The 20,161-nt window shown below is 42.6% G+C and overlaps 1 protein-coding gene across 1 annotated transcript in view; it reads right to left on the bottom strand.

Moving 5' to 3' along the window:
* LOC115136176 (ankyrin repeat and KH domain-containing protein 1-like) overlaps nucleotides 1–15,382 on the bottom strand; it is a 42,812-nt gene extending 27,430 nt beyond the window's left edge. Inside the window, exon 1 of the mRNA XM_029671705.2 lies at nucleotides 14,952–15,382. Coding sequence (XP_029527565.2) covers nucleotides 14,952–15,227 — 276 coding nt within the window. The 5' untranslated portion in view covers nucleotides 15,228–15,382. The remainder of the gene's footprint in view (nucleotides 1–14,951) is intronic.
* Nucleotides 15,383–20,161: the final 4,779 nt, after the last annotated feature.

The raw sequence follows: 20,161 nt of genomic DNA, 5'->3' as shown, positions 1-20,161 counted from the left end.
GTGTAACAGTATAGCTTCCGTCCCTCTCCTCACCCCTACCTGGGCTCGAACCAGGAACACAAAGACAACAGCCACACTCGAAGCAGCGTTACCCATGCAGAGCAAGGGGAACAACTACTCCAAGTCTCAGAGCGAGTGACGTTTTAAACGCTATTAGCGCGCACCCCGCTAACTAGCTAGCCATTTCACATCGGTTACACCAGCCATTAGGCTGATTGGCTTGAAGTCATAAACAGCGTTGTGCTTGCGAAGAGCTGCTGGCAAAACGCACGAAAGTGCTGTTTGAGTGAATGCTTATGAGCCTGCTGCTGCCTACCATTGCTCAGTCAGACTGCTCTATCAAATCATAGACTTAATTATGACATAACACACAGAAATACGAGCCTTTGGTCATTAATATGGTCGAATCCGGAAACTATCATTTCGAAAAGAAAACGTTTATAATTTCAGTGAAATACGGAACGGTTCGGTATTTTATCTAACGGGTGGGCATCCCTAAGTCTAAATATTTCTGTTACATTGTACAACCTTCAATGTTATGTCATAATTACGTAAAATTCTCGCAAATTAGTTCGCAATGAGCCAGGCTGCCCAAACTGTTGCATATACCCTGACTCTGCGTGCAATGAACGCAAGAGAAATGACAATTTCACCTGGTTAATATTGCCTGCTAAACTGGATCAGTAGTTATAACTAGTGAAAATTATTGATCGTTTTTAATAAGATAAGTTTAATGCTAGCTAGCAATTTACCTTGGCTTCTACGACATTCGCGTAACAGGCAGGCTACTCGTGGAGTGATGGTTAGAGCGTTAGACTAGTTAACTGTGCGGTTGCAAGATTGGAACCCCTGAGCTGACAAGGTGAAAATCTGTTGTTCTGCCCCTGAACAAGGCAGTTAAGCCACAGTTCCTAGGCAGTCATTGAAAATAAGAATGTGTTCTTGCCTAGACTTGCCTAGTTAAATAAAAAGGTATATTTTTTTAAATGTATAAATACAAAAATAATAATCGGAAATCGTCGCCCAAAAATACCGATTGTTACGAAAACTTGAAATCGGCCCTAATTAATCTGCCATTCCGATTAATTGGTCGACCTCTAATTTCAAGGCCTACCTTCAAACTCAGTGCCTCTTTGCTTGACATCATGGGAAAATCAAAAGAAATCAGCCAAGAAAATTGGGAAAATTGTAGACCGACAAGTCTGGTTCATCCTTGGGAGCAATTTCCAAACACCTGAAGGTACCATGATCATCTGTACAAACAATAGTACGCAAGTATTAACACCATGGGACAACGTCATACCGCTCAGGAAGCAGATGCTTTCTGTCTCCTAGAGATTAATGTATTTTGGAGAAAAGTGCAAATCAATCCCCGAACAACAGCAAAACACTGTGTGAAGATGCTGGAGGAAACAGGTACAAAAGTATCTATATCCACAGTAAAACGAGTCCTATATCGACATTACCTGAAAGGCCGCTCAGCAAGGAAGCCACTGCTCCAAAACTGCCATAAAAAAGCCAGACTACGGTTTGCAAGTGTACATGGGGACAAAGATCATACTTTTTGGAGAAATGTTCTCTGGTCTGATGAAACAAAAATAGAACTGTTTGGCCATAATGACCATCATTGTGTTTGGAGGGAAAAAGGGCAGTTGCAAGCCCGAAGAACACCATCCCAACCATGAAGCACGGGGTGGCAGCATCATGTTGTGGGGATGCTTTCCTGCAGGAGGGACTGGTGCACTTCACAAAATAGATGGCATTATCAGTCAGGAAGTTAAAGCTTGGTCGCAAATGGGTCTTCCAAATGGACAATGACCCCAAGCATACTTCCAAAGTTGTGGCAAAATGGCCTAAGGACAACAAAGTCAAGGTATTGGAGTGGCCATCACAAAGCCCTGACCTCAATCCTATAGAACATTTGTGGGCATTACTGAAAAAGCTTGTGCAAGCAAGGAGGCCTACAAACCTGACTCAGTTACACCAGCTCTGTCAGGAGGAATGGGCCAAAATTCACCCAACTTATTGTGGGAAGCCTGCCCCGAAACGGTTAACCCAAGTTAAACAATTTAAAGGCAATGCTACCAAATACTAATTGAGTGTATGTAAACTTCTGACCCACTGGGAATGTGAAGAAATAAAAGCTGAAATAAATTCAGAATATTATTCTGACATTTCACATTCTTAAAATAAAGTGGTGATCCTAACTGACCTAAGACAGGGAATTATTACTAGGATTGAATGTCAGGAATTGTGAAAAACTGAGTTTAAATGTATTTGGCTAAGGTGTATGTAAACTTCCGACTTCAACTGTACACACACCTGCTCTGAAAGGCCCCAGAATCTGCAACATCACTATGCAAGGGGCGGCACCATGAAGACCAAGGAGCTCTCCAAACAGGTCAGGGACAAAGTTGTGGAGAAGTATAGATAACGGTTGGGTTATAAAAAAATATCAGAAACTTTGAATATCCCACAGAGCACCATTAAATCCATTATTTAACAAATTGAAAGAATATGGCACCACAACAAACCTGCCAAGAGAGGTCCACCCACCAAACTCACAGACCAGGCAAGGAAAGCCTTAATCAGAGGCAACAAAGAGACCAAAGATAACCCTGAAGGAGCTGCAATGCTCCACAGCAGAGATCGGAGTACCTGTCCATAGGACCACTTTAAGCTGGACACTCCACAGAGCTGGGCTTTACAGAAGAGTGACCAGAAATAAGCCATTGCTTAAAGAAATAAAAATAAGCAAACACATTTGGTTTTAGCCAAAAGGCATGTGGGAGACTCCCCAAACATATGGAAGAAGGTACTCTGGTTAGAGTAGACTAAAATTGAGCTTTTTGGCCATCAAGGAAAACACTGTCTGGCGCAAAACTAACCTTTCATCACCCAAAGAAAACCATCCCGACAGTGAAGGAAGGTGGTGGCAGCATCATGCTGTGGGGATGTTTTTTCCATCAGCAGGGAACTGGGAAACTGGTCAGAATTGAAGGAATGATAGATGGTGCTAAATACAGGGAAATTCTTGAGGAAAAACTGTTTCAGTCTTCAAAAGATTTGAGACTTGGACAGAGGTTCACCTTCCAGCAGGATAATGAACCTAAGCTTACTGCTAAAGCAACACTCGGGTGGTTTAAGGGAAACGTTTAAATGTCTTGGAATGGCCTAATCAAAGCCCAGACCACAATCCAATTGAGAATCTGTGGTATGACCTAAAGACTGCTCTACACCAGCAGAACCCATCCAACTTGAAGGAGCTGGAGCAGTTTTGCCTTAAAGAACGGGCAAAAATCCCAGTGGCTACATGTGCCAAGCTTAGAGAGACATACTCCAAGAGACTTGCAGCTGCAATTGCTGAATAGTTATGAACGCTCAAGTTAAGTTTCATTTCTTGTTTGTTTCACAATAAAAAATATTTTTCATCTTCAAAGTGGTAGGCATGTTGGGTAAATCAAATGTTACAAACCCCTCAAAAATCTATTTTTTTTCCAGGCTGTAAGGCAATGAAATAGGAAACATGCCAAGGGGGAAAATACCTTCACAGGCCACTGTACATACAGTACAAGCCAACATTTTGGACACACCTACTCATTCAAGAGGTTCTTGCTGTTTTTATTAATGGTCTACAATGTCAAATAATATTGAAGACATCAAAACTATGAAATAATACACACGGAATAATGTAGAAACCAAAAAGTGTTCAAACAAATTAAATAATTTAGATTCGTCAAAGTAACCACCCTTTGCCTTGGCATTCTCTCAACCAGCTTTATGAGGCACCTGGAATGTATTTCAATTAACGTGTGCCTTGTTAAGTTAATTTGTGGAATTTCTTGCCTTCTTAATGTGTTTGAGCTAATCAGTTGTGTTGTGACAAGGTTGTGACAGTCCATTACCTTAAGACATGAAGGTCAGTCAAACTGGATAATGTCAAGAACTTAAGTTTCTTCAAGTGCAGTTGCAAAAACCATCAAGCGCTATGATGAAACTGGCTCTCATGAGGACCGCCACAGGAAAGGAAGACCCAGAGTTACCTCTGCTGCAGAGGATAAGTTCATTAGGTAACTGCACCTCAGATTGCAGTCCAAGTAAATGCATAAGAGAGTTCAAGTAACAGACATATCTCAACATCAACTGTTCAGAAGAGACTGCATGAAATCAGACCTTCATGGTCAAATTGCTGCAAAGAAACCACTACTAAAGGACACAAATAAGAAGAGACTTGCTTGGGCAAAGAAACATGAGCAATGGACATTAGACTGGTGGAAATCTGTCCTTTGGTCTAATGAGTCCAAATGAGAGATTTTTGTTTCCAACAGCTGTGTCTTTGTGAGACGCAGAGTAGGTGAACGGATGGTTTCCGCAAGTGTGGTTCCCGTCATGCCTATTTACTATCCAGGTGAAAGCTATGATCCTTTCTGGAGGTCACTTGTTAAATTAACTTCAAAGTCAGTGTAGATGAGGAGACAGGTTAAATAAGGATTTTTAACCTTCGAGACCATTGAGCCATGGTTTGTGTATGTGTGCCATTCAGAGGCTGAATGGGCAAGACAAAAAATGTGCCTTTGAACGGGGTTTGGTAGCAGGTGACAGGTGCACCAGTTTGGGTCAAGAACTGCAATGCTGCTGGGTTTTTCCACACTCAACATTTTGTGTGTATGAAGAATGATTTGATTTGTCCAACACCCAAAAGATATCCAGAAAACTTGGACAACTGTGGGAAGCATTGGACTCAACGAGGGACAGCATTCCTGTGGAATGCTTTCAACACAATGTGGAGTCCATGGCAACGAATTGAGGCTGTTCTGAGGGCAAAAGGGAGGGGTGAAACGCAATAGTAGGGTGTTCCTAATGTTTTGTACACTGTACGCTGGTAAAACGATGACATTTTTTTTTTGCATATTCTGACAGAGGCATGGGCAGGACCATTTTGTGACAACACATGCAGGTATAGCCTAGTAATTGGCACGAGGGCACCAGTGACAAAGTTTTTTTGGTAATCCCTAAGCTCCATCCCCTCTAACATGTTGCCTGGAGACAGAGCTGAACAGTGCTTAGGCCCTGAGCCTTGGTTGAATTACATTAAGCGCCAAGATGAGCTGATCAGCACGTTTCCCCTACTCTCTCTGTGACCTCCATATACCTGCCTTATGGCCCACAGGGAAGGACTTCCTGCACTGGACAGGACACTGAACAAGCTGTCCAACCATGTGAGGGTCTTCAGGGCAGAAGAGCACCAGAGTGTGCCAATACATTCCAGCCATCACCTTCGGTCACCCTCCAGAGACGGAGCGGTGTGTTGGATCCCGGGAATAACAGTAGACTAAAAGCCGTACTTGAAGTAAATCTGTTTACTAACACGGACGTACCCAACCGTACAATATCCTACAATGTTCTTTACAGACTGGATGACTAACAACTCTATAGCTGCCCGATATCAGCAAGCGTCACCGGCGCAAATGGACCTGAGGCTCTGCCAAAAGAACTGACCCGATGACCTGAACCGAGTCAGAGGAGGGTGTGGTCAGCAACTCTCAGTTTTCATTTTTCTTTGAGAGCGAGAGAGAGAAAAAAAAAAAAAAAAAAAGACTGCGGTGAATGTAATTGAAACCATACCCGGGGTATTTCTCTGTGCCGAGGGTGCGGAATGGCTGGGAATGTTGTGCTCTGTGCTCCAGCTGAGGGGAGCGTCTGTCGTCTCGGGGGTGTGTCTTTTACACCTACCTACAGTGCATTCGGAAAGTATTCAGACCCCCTGACTTTTTTTTACCCATTTTGTTAAGTTACAGCCTTATTCTAAAATGGATAAATTCCTTTCTTTCCCCCAATCTACACACAACACCCCATAAAGACAAGGTATTAAATGTATCAAATGTATTAAAAACTGAAATATCACATTAACAAAAGTATTCACATTTACATATATATTCTTCAAAGTAGCCACCCTTGGCATTGATAACAGCTTTGCACAGTTGGAATTCTCTCAACCAGCTTCATGAGGAACGCTTTTCCAACAGTCTTGAAGGAGTTCCCACATATGCTGAGCACTCATTTGCTGCTTTTCCTTCACTCTGCGGTCCAACTCATCCCAAACCATCTCAATTGGGTTGAGGTCGAGTGATTGTGGAAGCCAGGTCATCTGATGCAGCACTCTCCTTCAAATAGCCCTTACACAACTGGAAGTGTGTTGGGTCATTGACCTGTTGAAAAACAAAAGATAGTGGAACTAAGCCCAACCCAGATGGGATGGCATATCGCTGCAGAATGCTGTGGTAGCTATGCTGGTTAAGTGTCCCTTGAATTCTAAATAAATCATAGACAGTGTCACCAGCAAAGCACCCCCACACCACTTCCTCCATGCTTCACAGTGGGAACCACACATGGTGAGATCATCCGTTCACCTACTCTGCGTCTCACAAAGACAGGGCAGTTGGAAACAAAAATCTCAAATTTGGACTCATCAGACCAAAGGACAGATTTTCACTGGTCTAATGTCCATTGCTCATGTTTCTTGGGCCAAGCAAGTATCTTCTTATTATTGGTGTCCTTTAGTAGTGGTTTCTTTGCAGCAATTTGACCATGAAGGCCTGATTTCACACAGTCTCCTCTGAACAGTTAATTTTGAGATGTGTGTTACTTTAACTCTGTGAAGCATTTATTTGGGCTTTAATCTGAGGTGCAGTTAACTAATGAAGGTATCCTCTGCAGCATAGTTCACTCTGGATCTTCCTTTCCTGTGGTGGTCCTTGAGAGCCAGTTTCATCAATGCGCTTGATGGTTTTTGCAACTGCACTTGATGGTGTAACTGAGTCAGATTACTTTAAGACATGAAGGTCAGTCAATGATGGACTGTCATTTCTCTTTGCTTATTTGAGCTGTTCTTACCATAATATGGACATGGTCTTTTACCAAATAGGGCTATATTCTGTATACTACCCCTACCTTGTCACAACACAACTGATTGGCTCAAACGCATTAGAGAATAATTAAATTCCACAAACTTTTAACATGGTTATGTGAAATGCTTTCCAGGTGACTACCTCATGAAGCTGGTTGAGAGAATGCCATGAGTGTGAAAAGTTGTCAAGGCAAAGGGTGGCTACTTACACAAATCTCAAATATTATTTTGATTTGTTTCACACTTTATAACTTACTACATGATTTCATGTGTTATTTCATCGTTTTGATGTATTCAGTATCATTCTACAATGTAAAAATAGTACAAATAAAGAAACTGTCAGGGTTCAAGATTGGGGCTGTACAAATGTTTGATTATGCTTATGTTATAAGATCTCTCTCTCTCTCTCTCTCTCTCTCAAGGGGAGTGTGTGAGATAAGAGACAACTCAGACATTCCACAATACATCAACTTTGGGGAGGGGACATTTATTGCCTAGCTTTTATAACACTGAAACGGTTTGTAAAGCTATGGCTGCAGGGTTTTGGGTCTCAGGAGTATAAAGGTAACGACGTAGTCAGTGACATCACTAAGGCGGGACTTCAGTTTAATAAAACAACTGGATCCTTTTGTTTGAGGCAGAACTTACTCAGCACGCATGTTTCTATGTTCCTGTTTGTCAACTTTGTCTGTAATTGCATTAATAAAAGTTTGAATTGATTGTCATAATGCTAATTTCACCAATGATTGACAAGGAAGGACGTAAGGAATGAACCCTAACAAAACCATGGAATGAGTAGGTGTGTCCAAACTTCACTGGTACTGTATATATTTACATATACAGATTGTAAATATTGCAGACAATTGCATTGATGGAAGATACAATCTGTGCTATTAAAGGTGATCTACCCCACCTCCCCAATAAATAAAAAAACGGAGTACTTTGTTGAAGCACCTTTGGCAGCGATTACAGCCTCAAATCTTCTTGGGTATGATGCTACAAGCTTGACAACTGTATTTGGGGAGTTTTTCCACATTCTTCTCTGCAGATCCTCTCAAGCTCGGTCAGGTTGGATGGGGAGTGTTGCTGCACAGCTATTTTCAGGTCACTCCAGAGATGTTCGATTGGGTTCAAGTCCAGGTTCTTGCTGGACCACTCAAGGACATTCAGAGACTTGTCCAGAAGCCACTCCTGCATTGTCTTGGCTGTGTGTTTAGGGTCATTGTCCTGTTGGAAGGTGATCCTTCACCCCAGTCAGGTGTCCTGAGTGCTGTGGAGCAAGTTTTTAATCAAGGATCTCTGTACTTTGCTTCATTCATCTTTCCCTCGATCCTGACTAGTCTACCAGTCCCTGCCACTGAAAAACATCCCCACAGCATAATGCTGCAACAACCATGTTTCACCGTAGGGATGGTGCCAGGTTTCCTCCAGACGTTACACTTGGCATTCAGGTCCAAGAGTTCAATCTTGGTTTCATCACACCAGAGAATCTTGTTTCTCATGGTCAGAGTCATTTGGGTACCTTTTGGCAAACTCCAAGGGGGCTGTCATGTGTCTTTTACTGAGAAGTGGCTTCGTCTGGCCACTCTACCATAAAGGCCTGATTGGTGGAGTGCTACAGAGATGGTTGTCCTTCTGGAAGGTTCTGCCATCTCCACAGAGGAACTCTGAAGCTCTGTCAGAGTGATCTGTCATCTCCCTGACCAAGGCCCTTCTCCCCCGATTGCTCTGTTTGGAGAGGCGGCCAGCTCTAGGAAGAGTCTTCGAGGTTCCAAATAGCTTCCATTTAAGAATGATTGAGGCCAGTGTGTTCTTGGGGACCTTCAATGCTGCGGTACCCTTCCCCAGATCTGTGCAGACACAATCCTGTCTTAGAGATCTATGGACAATTCCTTCGACCTCATGGCTTGGTTTTTGCTCTGACATGCACTGTCAACTGTGGGACCTTATATAGACAGTTGTGTGCCTTTCCAAATAATGTCTAATCAATTGAATTTGCCACAGGTGGACTCTAATCAAGTTGTAGAAACATCAAGGATGATAAATGGAAACAGAATGCACCTGAGCTCAATTTTCAGTCTCATAGCAAAGAGTCTGAATACTTGTGTAAATAAAAGGTGTTTTTTAATTTTTTAATACATTTGCAAACATTTCTAAACCTGTTTTTGCTTTGTCATTATGGGGTGTTGTGTGTAGATTGATTATAAAAAAATATATTCAATCCGTTGTAGAATAAGGCTGTAACATAACAAAATATGGAGAAGGGGGTCTGAACGCTGTGTATGTACACATCTACCTCAATTACCTCATACCCCTGCACTCTGTAGTCCCTGGATATATATATAAATGTTATTTTATTTTACTATTTATTGACTGCATTTATTCCTCATGTCACCATTTCTATTTTTTATACAATGGGGAGCACAAATATTTGATACACTGCCGATTTTGCAGGTTCCTACTTACAAAGCATGTAGAGGTCTGTCATTTTTATCATAGGTACACTTCAACTGTGAGAGATGGAATCTAAAACAAAAATTCAGAAAATCACATTGTATGATTTTTAAGTGATTAATTTGCATTTTATTGCATGACATAAGTATTTGATACATCAGAAATGCAGAACTTTAATATTTGGTACAGAAACCTGTGTTTGCAATTACAGAGATCATACGTGTCCTGTAGTTCTTGACCAGGTTTGCACACACTGCAGCAGGGATTTTGGCCCAATCCTCCATACAGACCCTTCTCCAGATCCTTCACGTTTCGGGGCTGTCGCTGGGCAAAACATACTTTCAGCTCCCTCCAAATATTCTCTATTGGGTTCAGGTCTGGAGATTGGCTAGGCCACTCCAGGACCTTGAGATGCTTCTTATGGAGCCACTCCTTAGTTTCCCTGGCTGTGTTTCACACATGTCATGCTGGAAGACCCAGCCACGACCCATCTTCAATGCTCTTACTGAGGGAAGGAGGTTGTTGGCCAAGATCTCCCGATACATGGCCCCATCCATCCTCCCCTCAATACGGTGCAGTCGTCCTGTCCCCTTTGCAGAAAAGCATCCCCAAAGAATAATGTTTCCACCTCCATGCTTCACGGTTGGGATGGTGTTCTTGGGGGTTGTACTCATCCTTCTTCCTCCAAACATTGCAAGTGGAGTTTAGACCAAAAAGCTCTATTTTTGTCTCATCAGACCACATGACCTTCTCCCATTCCTCCTCTGGATCATCCAGATGGTCACTGGCAAACTTCAGACGGGCCTGGACATGCACTGGCTTGAGCAGGGGGACCTTGCGTGCGCTGCAGGATTTTAATCCATGACGGCGTAGTGTGTTACTAATGGTTTTCTTTGAGACTGTGGTCCCAGCTCTCTTCAGGTCATTGACCAGGTCCTGCCGTGTAGTTCTATGCTGATCCCTCACCTTCCTCATGATCATTGTTGATGCCCCACGAGGTGAGATCTTGCATGGAGCCCCAGACCGAGGGTGATTGACCGTCATCTTGAATTTCTTCCATTTTCTTATAATTGCGCCAACAGTTGTTGCCTTCTCACCAAGCTGCTTGCCTATTGTCCTGTAGCCCATCCCAGCCTTGTGCAGGTCTACAATTTTAGCCCTGATGTCCTTACACAGCTCTCTGGTCTTGGCCATTGTGGAAAGGTTGGAGTCTGTTTGATTGAGTGTGTGGACAGGTGTCTTTTATACAGGTAACGAGTTCAAACAGGTGCAGTTAATACAGGTAATGAGTGGAGAACAGGAGGGGTCTTAAAGAAAAACTAACAGGTCTGTGAGAGCCGGAATTCTTACTGGTTGGTAGGTGTTCAAATACTTATGCCACGCAATAAAATGCAAATTAATTACTTAAATGTGATTTTCTGGATTTTTGTTTTAGATTCCGTCTCTCACAGTTGAAGTGTACCTATGATACAAATTACAGACCTCTACATGCTTTGTAAGTAGGAAAACCTGCAAAATTGGCAGTGTATCAAATACTTGTTCTCCCCATTGTATACATCTTTACGTCTGCATTGTTGGAAAATTACATTTCACTGTTAGGAAATGTGTGTGCCTGTTGTTTACGAAGCATGTGACAAATACAATTTTATTTGTGCGTACATCTCAGGGTGTGTCTGACCAAGAGGCCACATAAACAAGTAACTGATTACCTCATCCACGCATCTGTCTACGTACGTGTGTGTGTGTGTGAGACAGACCCTGATGCAGGGCGGGACGGAGAAAGAGATGGAGCCTGTAAATGATCTTACGTCCTACATTACACTTAGGCGGGTAATTCTGGTGAGGGCGGAAACTAAATCATAGAATGCTTTATTAAAACAGATCATGTGAAGATCATTAATAATTGTCATGAAACATTGACATCATAGCTCCCTACAAACTAGCTAGTTTATTTGGTCAAATCCCACTTCTGCCAAAATGTCCTGCACTTCTGAGACCTCTCAGCTGGAGCACAATGAGGAAAATTAAAATGACCATCCACCACTAAACTGACTTTTCATTCCTAATCTTGTAAACTGAGATTGTTAGTTACAATATTTAAGAATATATTCTCACTAAGGGCAGTCAAGCATCTATCATCATGTCACCAGAATAAGACCCTCAATATTTATTAGAAAGGAGCACCAAGCTCATCACAGTGTACTTTGACCATCCTGTGAAGTTCATCATTAGCCTATAAAACTGCATGGTTTCCCCAAGTCGTAGTGGAAGAACCACACACCACATTATCGTGTGACTCCAAGTTTATTTTGATATGATGGTTATTATATAAAACATTTGCGCATGAGGGCGTTTCAACCGCCATTCCTGCAATAATTTTACTGACACAAAAACATCCCACCGTGTCAAACGAACAGCATTTATAAAATTGTAGCGAAACCTCCTATTTCCATCACAGCGACCGTGATTCTCTCTCCGTACCGTATGACTTTACTCGCAGAAAAAAAGTGGATAGAAACGTGGTTACTTGCACACAATCATGGTATTTGGCACATTATTTTGCTCTACAATTACCCGGGTACTTACTTATGCCATCTAATCTCTGACTTGCCCCCCCCCATGTGAACCTCACGACAAAGAAAAGATAAACTAGTACAGTACACTGTGACGAGACTTTACCTGAAAGTCAAAGTCCACAAAAACACATACATAAATAACAATGAGGTGGAAGACTTACGGCAGCAATAACTTCTGTTGTACATGGCACCGGTAATTAAGTATCTCCTGTCCAATAGTCGACCCCTGACCCTCAGCCACATACACACACACTCACAGTACTGAGCTGCTACAGTATTTAAACCTTCAATGGAAATGTGTGTGCCTAATAAGATTCACAGGGAATTAAAGACAAAACATCCTGTGGTCAAGGGGCCTTGAATAATCCCAGTCAATCTGCCGTTACTCCAACACAAACAGGGAAGGAAGCCCTCAAAGTGGCACTGTATCATCGGCGTTTTCTTACTATTAATTATTTTGACATAGAAATCTGTATGGGGTTGGGTTACTGATAAAGTGTCATGTTGTCTATAGTGCATTTGACCTAAAATCATTATCAAATCACTAACCTAATTCACGCAACATGCCGTTGTGCAAGAGAATGTGATCCGGTATTAAAGTATAAAACAACATGACCAGCACATGGCCAGCTGTGAGATGAGCCAGAATTTGCATAACCCACTACATGTGTGTGTAAAACCTTCACTAGCAGCGCAGTGGACCCCTCTTGGACATTGGAACATTTTAACTGTTACCTAAAATGTTGTACCGCTTTGTACTTACAAAACATGCTGTGGTAAAATCTACAGATCAATACCAATGTCAAGTTGGGTCAAGCTCCATCTCTGAAAGAGGAAGTGACAGTTGGATCATTGTAGAGTGGACCCCTACACTTCTGGCTCACCAGCCTGGCTTTCATTGTGGAGTGGATCCCTACACTTCTGGCTCACCAGCCTGGCTTTCATTGTGGAGTGGATCCCTACACTTCTGGCTCACCAGCCTGGCTTTCATTGTGGAGTGGATCCCTACACTTCTGGCTCACCAGCCTGGCTTTCATTGTGGAGTGGACCCCTACACTTCTGGCTCACCAGCCTGGCTTTCATTGTGGAGTGGACCCCTACACTTCTGGCTTACCAGCCTGGCTTTCATTGTGGAGTGGATCCCTACACTTCTGGCTCACCAGCCTGGCGTTCATTGTGGAGTGGATCCCTACACTTCTGGCTCACCAGCCTGGCTTTCATTGTGGAGTGGATCCCTACACTTCTGGCTCACCAGCCTGGCTTTCATTGTGGAGTGGACCCCTACACTTCTGGCTCACACCAAGTCTCATTCACATGACTACAGCAATCAAGGCTGGATTTAACTTCTTTATGAAAACAAGCATTATTTTGTCATCCAGATTCACATTTATTTTCCAAGCTATAGCAACCAATATTTCACATGCAGCAGGTTTTTAAAGGACCTAAGAGTTTGGGCTGCTTCATGTATTCATTTTTTCCCTGGAAAAAAGTATTGCATTGTCACAGCCCTAATAAACAGCTTGTGTGGCAGCCAGGGCCTTTAAATGGCTGCCTGATCTAAGAATGCAGACTAATGGTGAGTCTACCTGGGGCAGTGCTAGTAACTATACCCCGCTGACCCCTCCCCCTCTATTACACCCCTAAATTCAAACCCAAATACCAACAACCCAAGGGGAGGAAGTGAGCTATGCAAGGCAACAGACACCCTTGTCCTGCAGACAGAAATGTGTTGCGATGATGTGCATGTCTCTACACTGTTCTGACATCACCTATTTTCATAGGTGAAGTCAATTAAAATCGTTAGGATCCCTTTAATTAACAGCTGATTTCAAAATGTATTTCTCAAACATTTGTGACCAAAAGTCGACTAACTTAAATACCAAATACAGGAAAAAGACAATTGTGTAAAAATATATATTTGAATTTCCTTGAGGTGAGTGTGAGAACACAGAGGAACCAGGTGGTAGAGGCACATCATCCTATTCCAACACTCTTCAAACTGGTCAGGCACTCCTTCAGAGTCTGAGAGCAGACATTTACAAAGTGTACAGTTAAGGGGGAAATAAGTGTAAACAAATCAAATATTCTGGCTATTTATTCCCAGTCCAGTGTGAATCAAAGTGTGAGTGTGTCTTGCTTGAACATTACTTTATCCTACATATGAGATTAGTCATTTTAGAATAGGTAGAGGAAAGAACTAGCTCGCTCTGAAATGTCACGTTTGATTTGATCACTGTGGCATTTCTAAATCCTTGCTGAATTATGTTACATCACCACTCCAGTAAGCATCTTGACTGACAGCTCGGCATCATGCTTCTCAACAAACATCACATATCAGGCCGTGTTGTGTTTGGAAAGTGTGCCATCAACCCTGGCGAAGTAATAATGAAAATTCATAAACTGCATGTCAAGTTAAAGAGGACTTGTAACTAATTAGCTTGCTATTCAAAGTTGAGGGCGAATGTGTCTAGCCAGCTGGCTAGTTAAGCAACGTTAGAGCCAAATAAGACAACTGGGGTGACAATGAATAAGTTAATGCATGATTGAATGCCAGTTACCATATCTGACACTATTAACATGCGTCGTCACCTTGTTACCTGTTCAAAACACCTGACCAGTTTGTCCTATAACAGGCTAACAAAACGTGTGGTTAACATTAACTAGCTAGCTACACTCACTACCTAGCTAAATTTCACAAGCAAGCTAACTTTAGCAGTTGATGGCGCCGTGTGTGTTCCCACTACGTCGGGCCTAAATCGAAGCCCTCCGCCAAAAAAAATACTGTTCATAATATGACAAATAGCAGAACATGTTACTCGCTTGTTAGCCACAAGACTCTGCAAAACTATCCGCCAAAAAAATTGCAAGACATCTGACTGATATTATTTTTGTTGATATAAGAAAGTAATGAGGGTTCAATGATATCGTCGAAAGAGACGGGATTAGGCAACGTTAACTAACGTGAATCTTGTCCAGTTTCGCTGGGTTAGTTTTAGCTAGCATGAGTTGCTTACCTCAGATACCTCATCATCGTCGCTGGCAGATCCAGGGCCGGAGGAAAGCACTGCGGCCGCTGCGAGCTGGAAATCAAGCCGGTCAGCTGCAGGCCCACCAGCCTCGCCAAACAAGCGGACTTTCTTTCCACCAACACCAATCCCTAAACCCCCGAGTCCGGCTCCTGGTGTGGCTCCAACCCCCATTCCTACGGCAGGGGAGCGCGGAGTCACAGAGTCAATCTCGTCCTCGAAGCCGTCCGTCAGCATTGCCGTCCCGGCTACTGCATCCTGCATACTTTCCTTAGTATTTTGTATTCTAATAGCCGCAATACTGTCTTAAACTTTCTTTGAGGTTGTTAGTAATTATGTTTATACTACACTAAAATCCTGAAGCGAGAAGAGCGTCTCTTTCCTTCAAGCCATTAACTTTCTAACAACCTAACATGCTTCGCTATAGTTCGCTCTTAGCCCGCCTCTATTCAGAATCCATGCGCATAATTGGTTAGGAAAATACAATACCAACATATTTATGCTGCAGTTGGCTAGAATAGATGCTTATCAGTGGAAAGCACGCGACGTCAAGGTCGGTTTACGAGAACAAATTGAAACGAAATATTTGGAAGATGATTGGACACTTGCACGTCTGTCACAAAAAGTGGCACCTCCGTGATACGCCTATCCTTGCAAATAGTAATAATGTATTGCCGCTTTATCAAATTTAGATATCCTTAATTGATACAATACGACACCCCGCTTCCGTTTTGGTACAAAGCTGAGGGATCAAATCGAATTCCAATTATCACATACACGTGTTTAGCAGATATTGCGGGTGTAGCGAGAACAGCTTGTGTTTCTAGCTCCGACAGTGCAGTAATATCGTAACAGTTTCACAACATAGAACCAAAATACACGTACATCTAATTAAGGGGTGGGCCTGGATAAATGTAACCACTTTCACACTCATAGACAGGTATGGATGCAAAGACCGACCATCCATGAAATCAAAATAGTTTATACCATGTTGAGTCCATAGTGTTTTTAAATTGTTTAAACATTGGGAGTAAAACAAGCTTATATGTTGGGTTATGATGGGGTATGACAGCTGAACTAAGCTAATCAGGAATTTATAAATCATATTTTTTAAATATCAATGGGGTATATATCATTAATTTACAAGTCCAACAATATATTTAGCAACTTAGGATTCGAGCTAAATCTTTGCCAAGATTTGTCAGGGGTACATAAACAATGCAATAGTAAAGAGGCCACTTCTTTCCATTTTCATGTCAGTCTCTGTCCATAAATATACAAATGTCACCTGTATTTCAACTCAATCTCTCAGAACCATGCCACTTTTATTAGACCATTAAAACCCTTTCCAAAAGCCACTGATGAGGTTGGCATATGGGACATGGCATTTCCATATTTTTATTTATTTAACCTTTATTCAACCAGGTAGGCCAGTCGAGAACAAGTTCTCATTTACAACTGCGACCTGGCCAAGATAAAGCAAAGCAGTGCAACAAAAACAACAACAGAGAGTTACACATAAACAAACATACATTTTTCTATTGTGTATGTACAGCATGTGTAAATCCTGTCTGGATTATAAATGACATCGCCAAAGTCAAGGATTGGTAGGATAGTCAGTTTTACAAGGGTATGTTTGGCAGCATGAGTGAAGGAGGCTTTGTTGCGAAATAGGAAGCCAATTCTAGATACAAGTTTTGATTGGTGATGCTTAATGTGAGTCTGGAAGGAGAGTTTACAGTCTAACCAGACACCTAGATATTTGTAGTTGTCCACATATTCTAAGTCAGAACCTTCCAGAGTAGTGATGCTGGTAGGGCGGGCAGCAATCGGTTGAAGAGCATGCATTTAGTTTTACTAGCATTTAAAAGCAGTTGGAGGCCACGGAAGGAGAGTTGTATGGCATTGTTTTGAGGTTTGTTAACAGTGTCCAAAGAAAGGCCAGAAGTATACAGAATAGTGTCGTCTGCGTAGAGTTGGATCAGAAAATCACCCAACAGCAAGAGCGACATCATTGATGTATACAGAGAAGAGTCAGCCCGAGAATTGAACCCTGTGGCACCCCCATAGAGACTGCCAGAGGTCCAGACAACAGGCCCTCCGATTTGACACGTTGAACTCTATCTGAGAAGTAGTTGGTGAATCAGGCGAGGCAGTCATTTGAGAAACCAAGGCTATTGAGTCTGCCGATAAGAATGTGGTGATTGACAGAGCCGAAAGCCTTGGCCAGGTCGATGAAGACTGCTGCACAGTACTGTCTTTTATCGACAGCGGCTATGATTTCCTTTAGGACCTTGAGGTGAGGTGCACCCATGACCAGCTCGGAAACCAGATTGCATAGTGGAGAAGGTACGGTGGGATTCGAAATGGTCAGTGATCTGTTTGTTCACTTTGCTTTCAAATATTTTAGAAACGCAGGGCAGGATGGGTATAGGTCTATAACAGTTTGGGTCTAGAGTGTCTCCCCTTTGAAGAGGGGGATGACCGCGACAGCTTTCCAATCTTTGGGAATCTCAGACGATACGAGAGTTTGAACAGGCTAGTAATACGGGTTCCAACAATTTCGGTAGATAATTATAGAAAGGGAGGGTCCAGATTGTATAGACCAGCTGATTTGTCAGGATCCAGATTTTGCAGCTCTTTCAGAACATCTGCAGTCTGGATTTGGGTGAAGGAAAAGCGAGGCTTGGGAAAGTTGTTGTGGAGCTGTTGGCCGGGGTAGGGGTAGGCACGAGGAAAGCATGGCCAGCAGTAGAAAAATGCTTATTGAAATGATCGATTATCGTAGATTTATCGGTGGTGACAGTGTTTCCTAGCCTCAGTGCAGTGGGCAGCTGGGAGGTGTTCTTATTGTCCATGGACTTTACAATGTCCCAAAACGTTTCAGAATTAGTGCTACATGATGGAATTTTCTGTCTGAAAAAGCTAGCTTTATCTCTCCTAACTGACTGTGTCTATTGGTTCCTGACTTCCCTGAAAAGTTGCATATCGCAGGGGCTATTCAATGCTAATGCAGAACGCCACACAATGTTTTTGTGATGGTCAAGGGCAGTCAAGTCTGGGGTGAAATCAAGGGCTATATCTGTTCTTCGTTCTACATTGTTTGAATGAGGCTTATTTAAGATGGTGAGGAAAGCACTTTTAAAGAGCAACCAGGCATCCTCTACTGACGGGATGAGGTCAATATCCTTCCAGGATACGCCAGCCAGGTCAATTAGAAAGGCCTGCTCGCTGAAGTGTTTTAGGGAGCGTTTGACAGTTATGAGGGGTGGTCATTTGACCGCAGACCCATTACGGACGCAGGCAATGAGGAATTGATCGCTGAGATCTTGATTGAAAACAGCAGAGGTGTATTTAGGGGTGGCAGGGTAGCCTAGTGGTTGGACTAGTAACCGGAAGGTTGCAAGTTCAAACCCCCGAGCTGACAAGGTACAAATCTGTCATTCTGCCCCTGAACAGGCAGTTAACCCACTGTTCCTAGGCAGTCATTGAAAATAAGAATTTGTTCTTAACTGACTTGCCTAGTTAAATAAAAGTACAATAAAAAAAATAAAAAGTTAGTTAGGATAACATCTATGAGGGTGCCCGTGTTTACGGATTTGGAGTTGTACCTGGTATGTTCACTGATAATTTGTGTGAGATTGAGGGCATCAAGTGTGGATTTTAAAATGGCTGGGGTGTTAAGCATGTCCCAGTTTAGGAGTATTAATACACACTTGTACATGTGTGAAATAGGACAAATATAAGCAGGCAATGAGGCAGTGATTGCGGTCATCCTGGTTGAAGAGAGCAGAGGTGTATTTGGAGGGCAGGTTGGTCAGGATGATATCTATGAGGGTGCCCGTGTTTATGGATTTGGGGTTGTTCCTGGTAGGTTCATTGATCATTTGTGTGAGATTGAGGGCATCTAACTTAGATTGTAGGATGGCCAGGGTGTTAAACATGTCCCAGTTTAGGTCACCTAACAGTACGAACTCTGAAGATAGATGGGGGGGCAATCAATTCATAGACCCCTCAGCTGGGGGCTGAGGGGGTCTATAACAAGCAGCAATGGAGAGACTTGTTTCTGGAAAGGTGGATTTTTAAAAGTAGAAGCCCAAATTGTTTGGGCACAGACCTGGATAGCATGACAGACCTGTAGATTGTAACTCCACCCCCTTTGGCAGGTCTATCTTATCAGAAAATGTTGTAGTTGGGGGTGGAAATGTCAGGATTGTTGGTGGCCTTCCTAAGACAGGATTCAGACATGACTAGGACATCAGGGTTGGCGCAGTGAATAAAACAAACTTAGGGAGGAGGCTTCTGATGTTAACATGCAGTGGCTGCTGCCAACACTGACTCAACTCCAGCCACTTTAATAATGGGAATTGAGGGGAAATGATGTAAAAATATATCACTAGCCACTTTAAACAATGCTACCTAATATAATGTTTACATACCCTTCATTATTAATCTCATATGTATACGTATATACTGTACTCTATATCATCCTTATGTAATACATGTATCACTAGCCACTTTAACTATGCCACTTTGTTTACATACTCATCTCATATGTATATACTGCACTCAATACCATCTACTGTATCTTGCCTATGCCGCTCTGTACCATCACTCACTCATATATCTTTATGTGCATATTCTTTATCCCCTTGCACTTGTGTCTATAAGGTAGTAGTTTTGGAATTGTTAGCTAGATTACTTGTTTATTACTGCATTGTCGGAACTAGAAGCACAAGCATTTCGCTACACTCGCACTAACATCTGCTAACCATGTGTATGTGACAAATAACATTTGATTTGCATGAAACCAATGCTTTTACGGTTACAGAAGTCAACAAATGAGAGCGCCTGGAGAATGGGAGTGGTGCTGGGGGCTGCAGGGCCTGGATTAACCTCTACATCACCAGAGGAACAGAGGAGTAGGATAAGGGTACGGCTAAAGGCTATAAGAACTGATCGTCTAGTGTGTTCCAAAAAACAAGGAGCAGATTTCTGGGCGTGGAAGAATAGATTCAAGGCATAGTGTACAGACAAGGGTATGGTAGGATGTGAGTACAGTAGAGGTAAACCTAGGCATTGAGTGAGGTTTTGTTTCTAGAGACACCAGTTAAGCCAGGTGAAGTCACCACATATGTGGGGGTGGGACAAATGGGCTATCTAAGGCATATTGGGCAGGGGACTCAGTGAACAGTGAA

This window comes from Oncorhynchus nerka, linkage group LG10, assembly GCF_034236695.1.
Source record: "Oncorhynchus nerka isolate Pitt River linkage group LG10, Oner_Uvic_2.0, whole genome shotgun sequence".
Classification (NCBI taxonomy): Eukaryota; Metazoa; Chordata; class Actinopteri; order Salmoniformes; family Salmonidae; genus Oncorhynchus; species Oncorhynchus nerka.
Note: the sequence above shows the minus strand (reverse complement) of the source record. Positions and strands in the feature narration are given on the sequence as shown.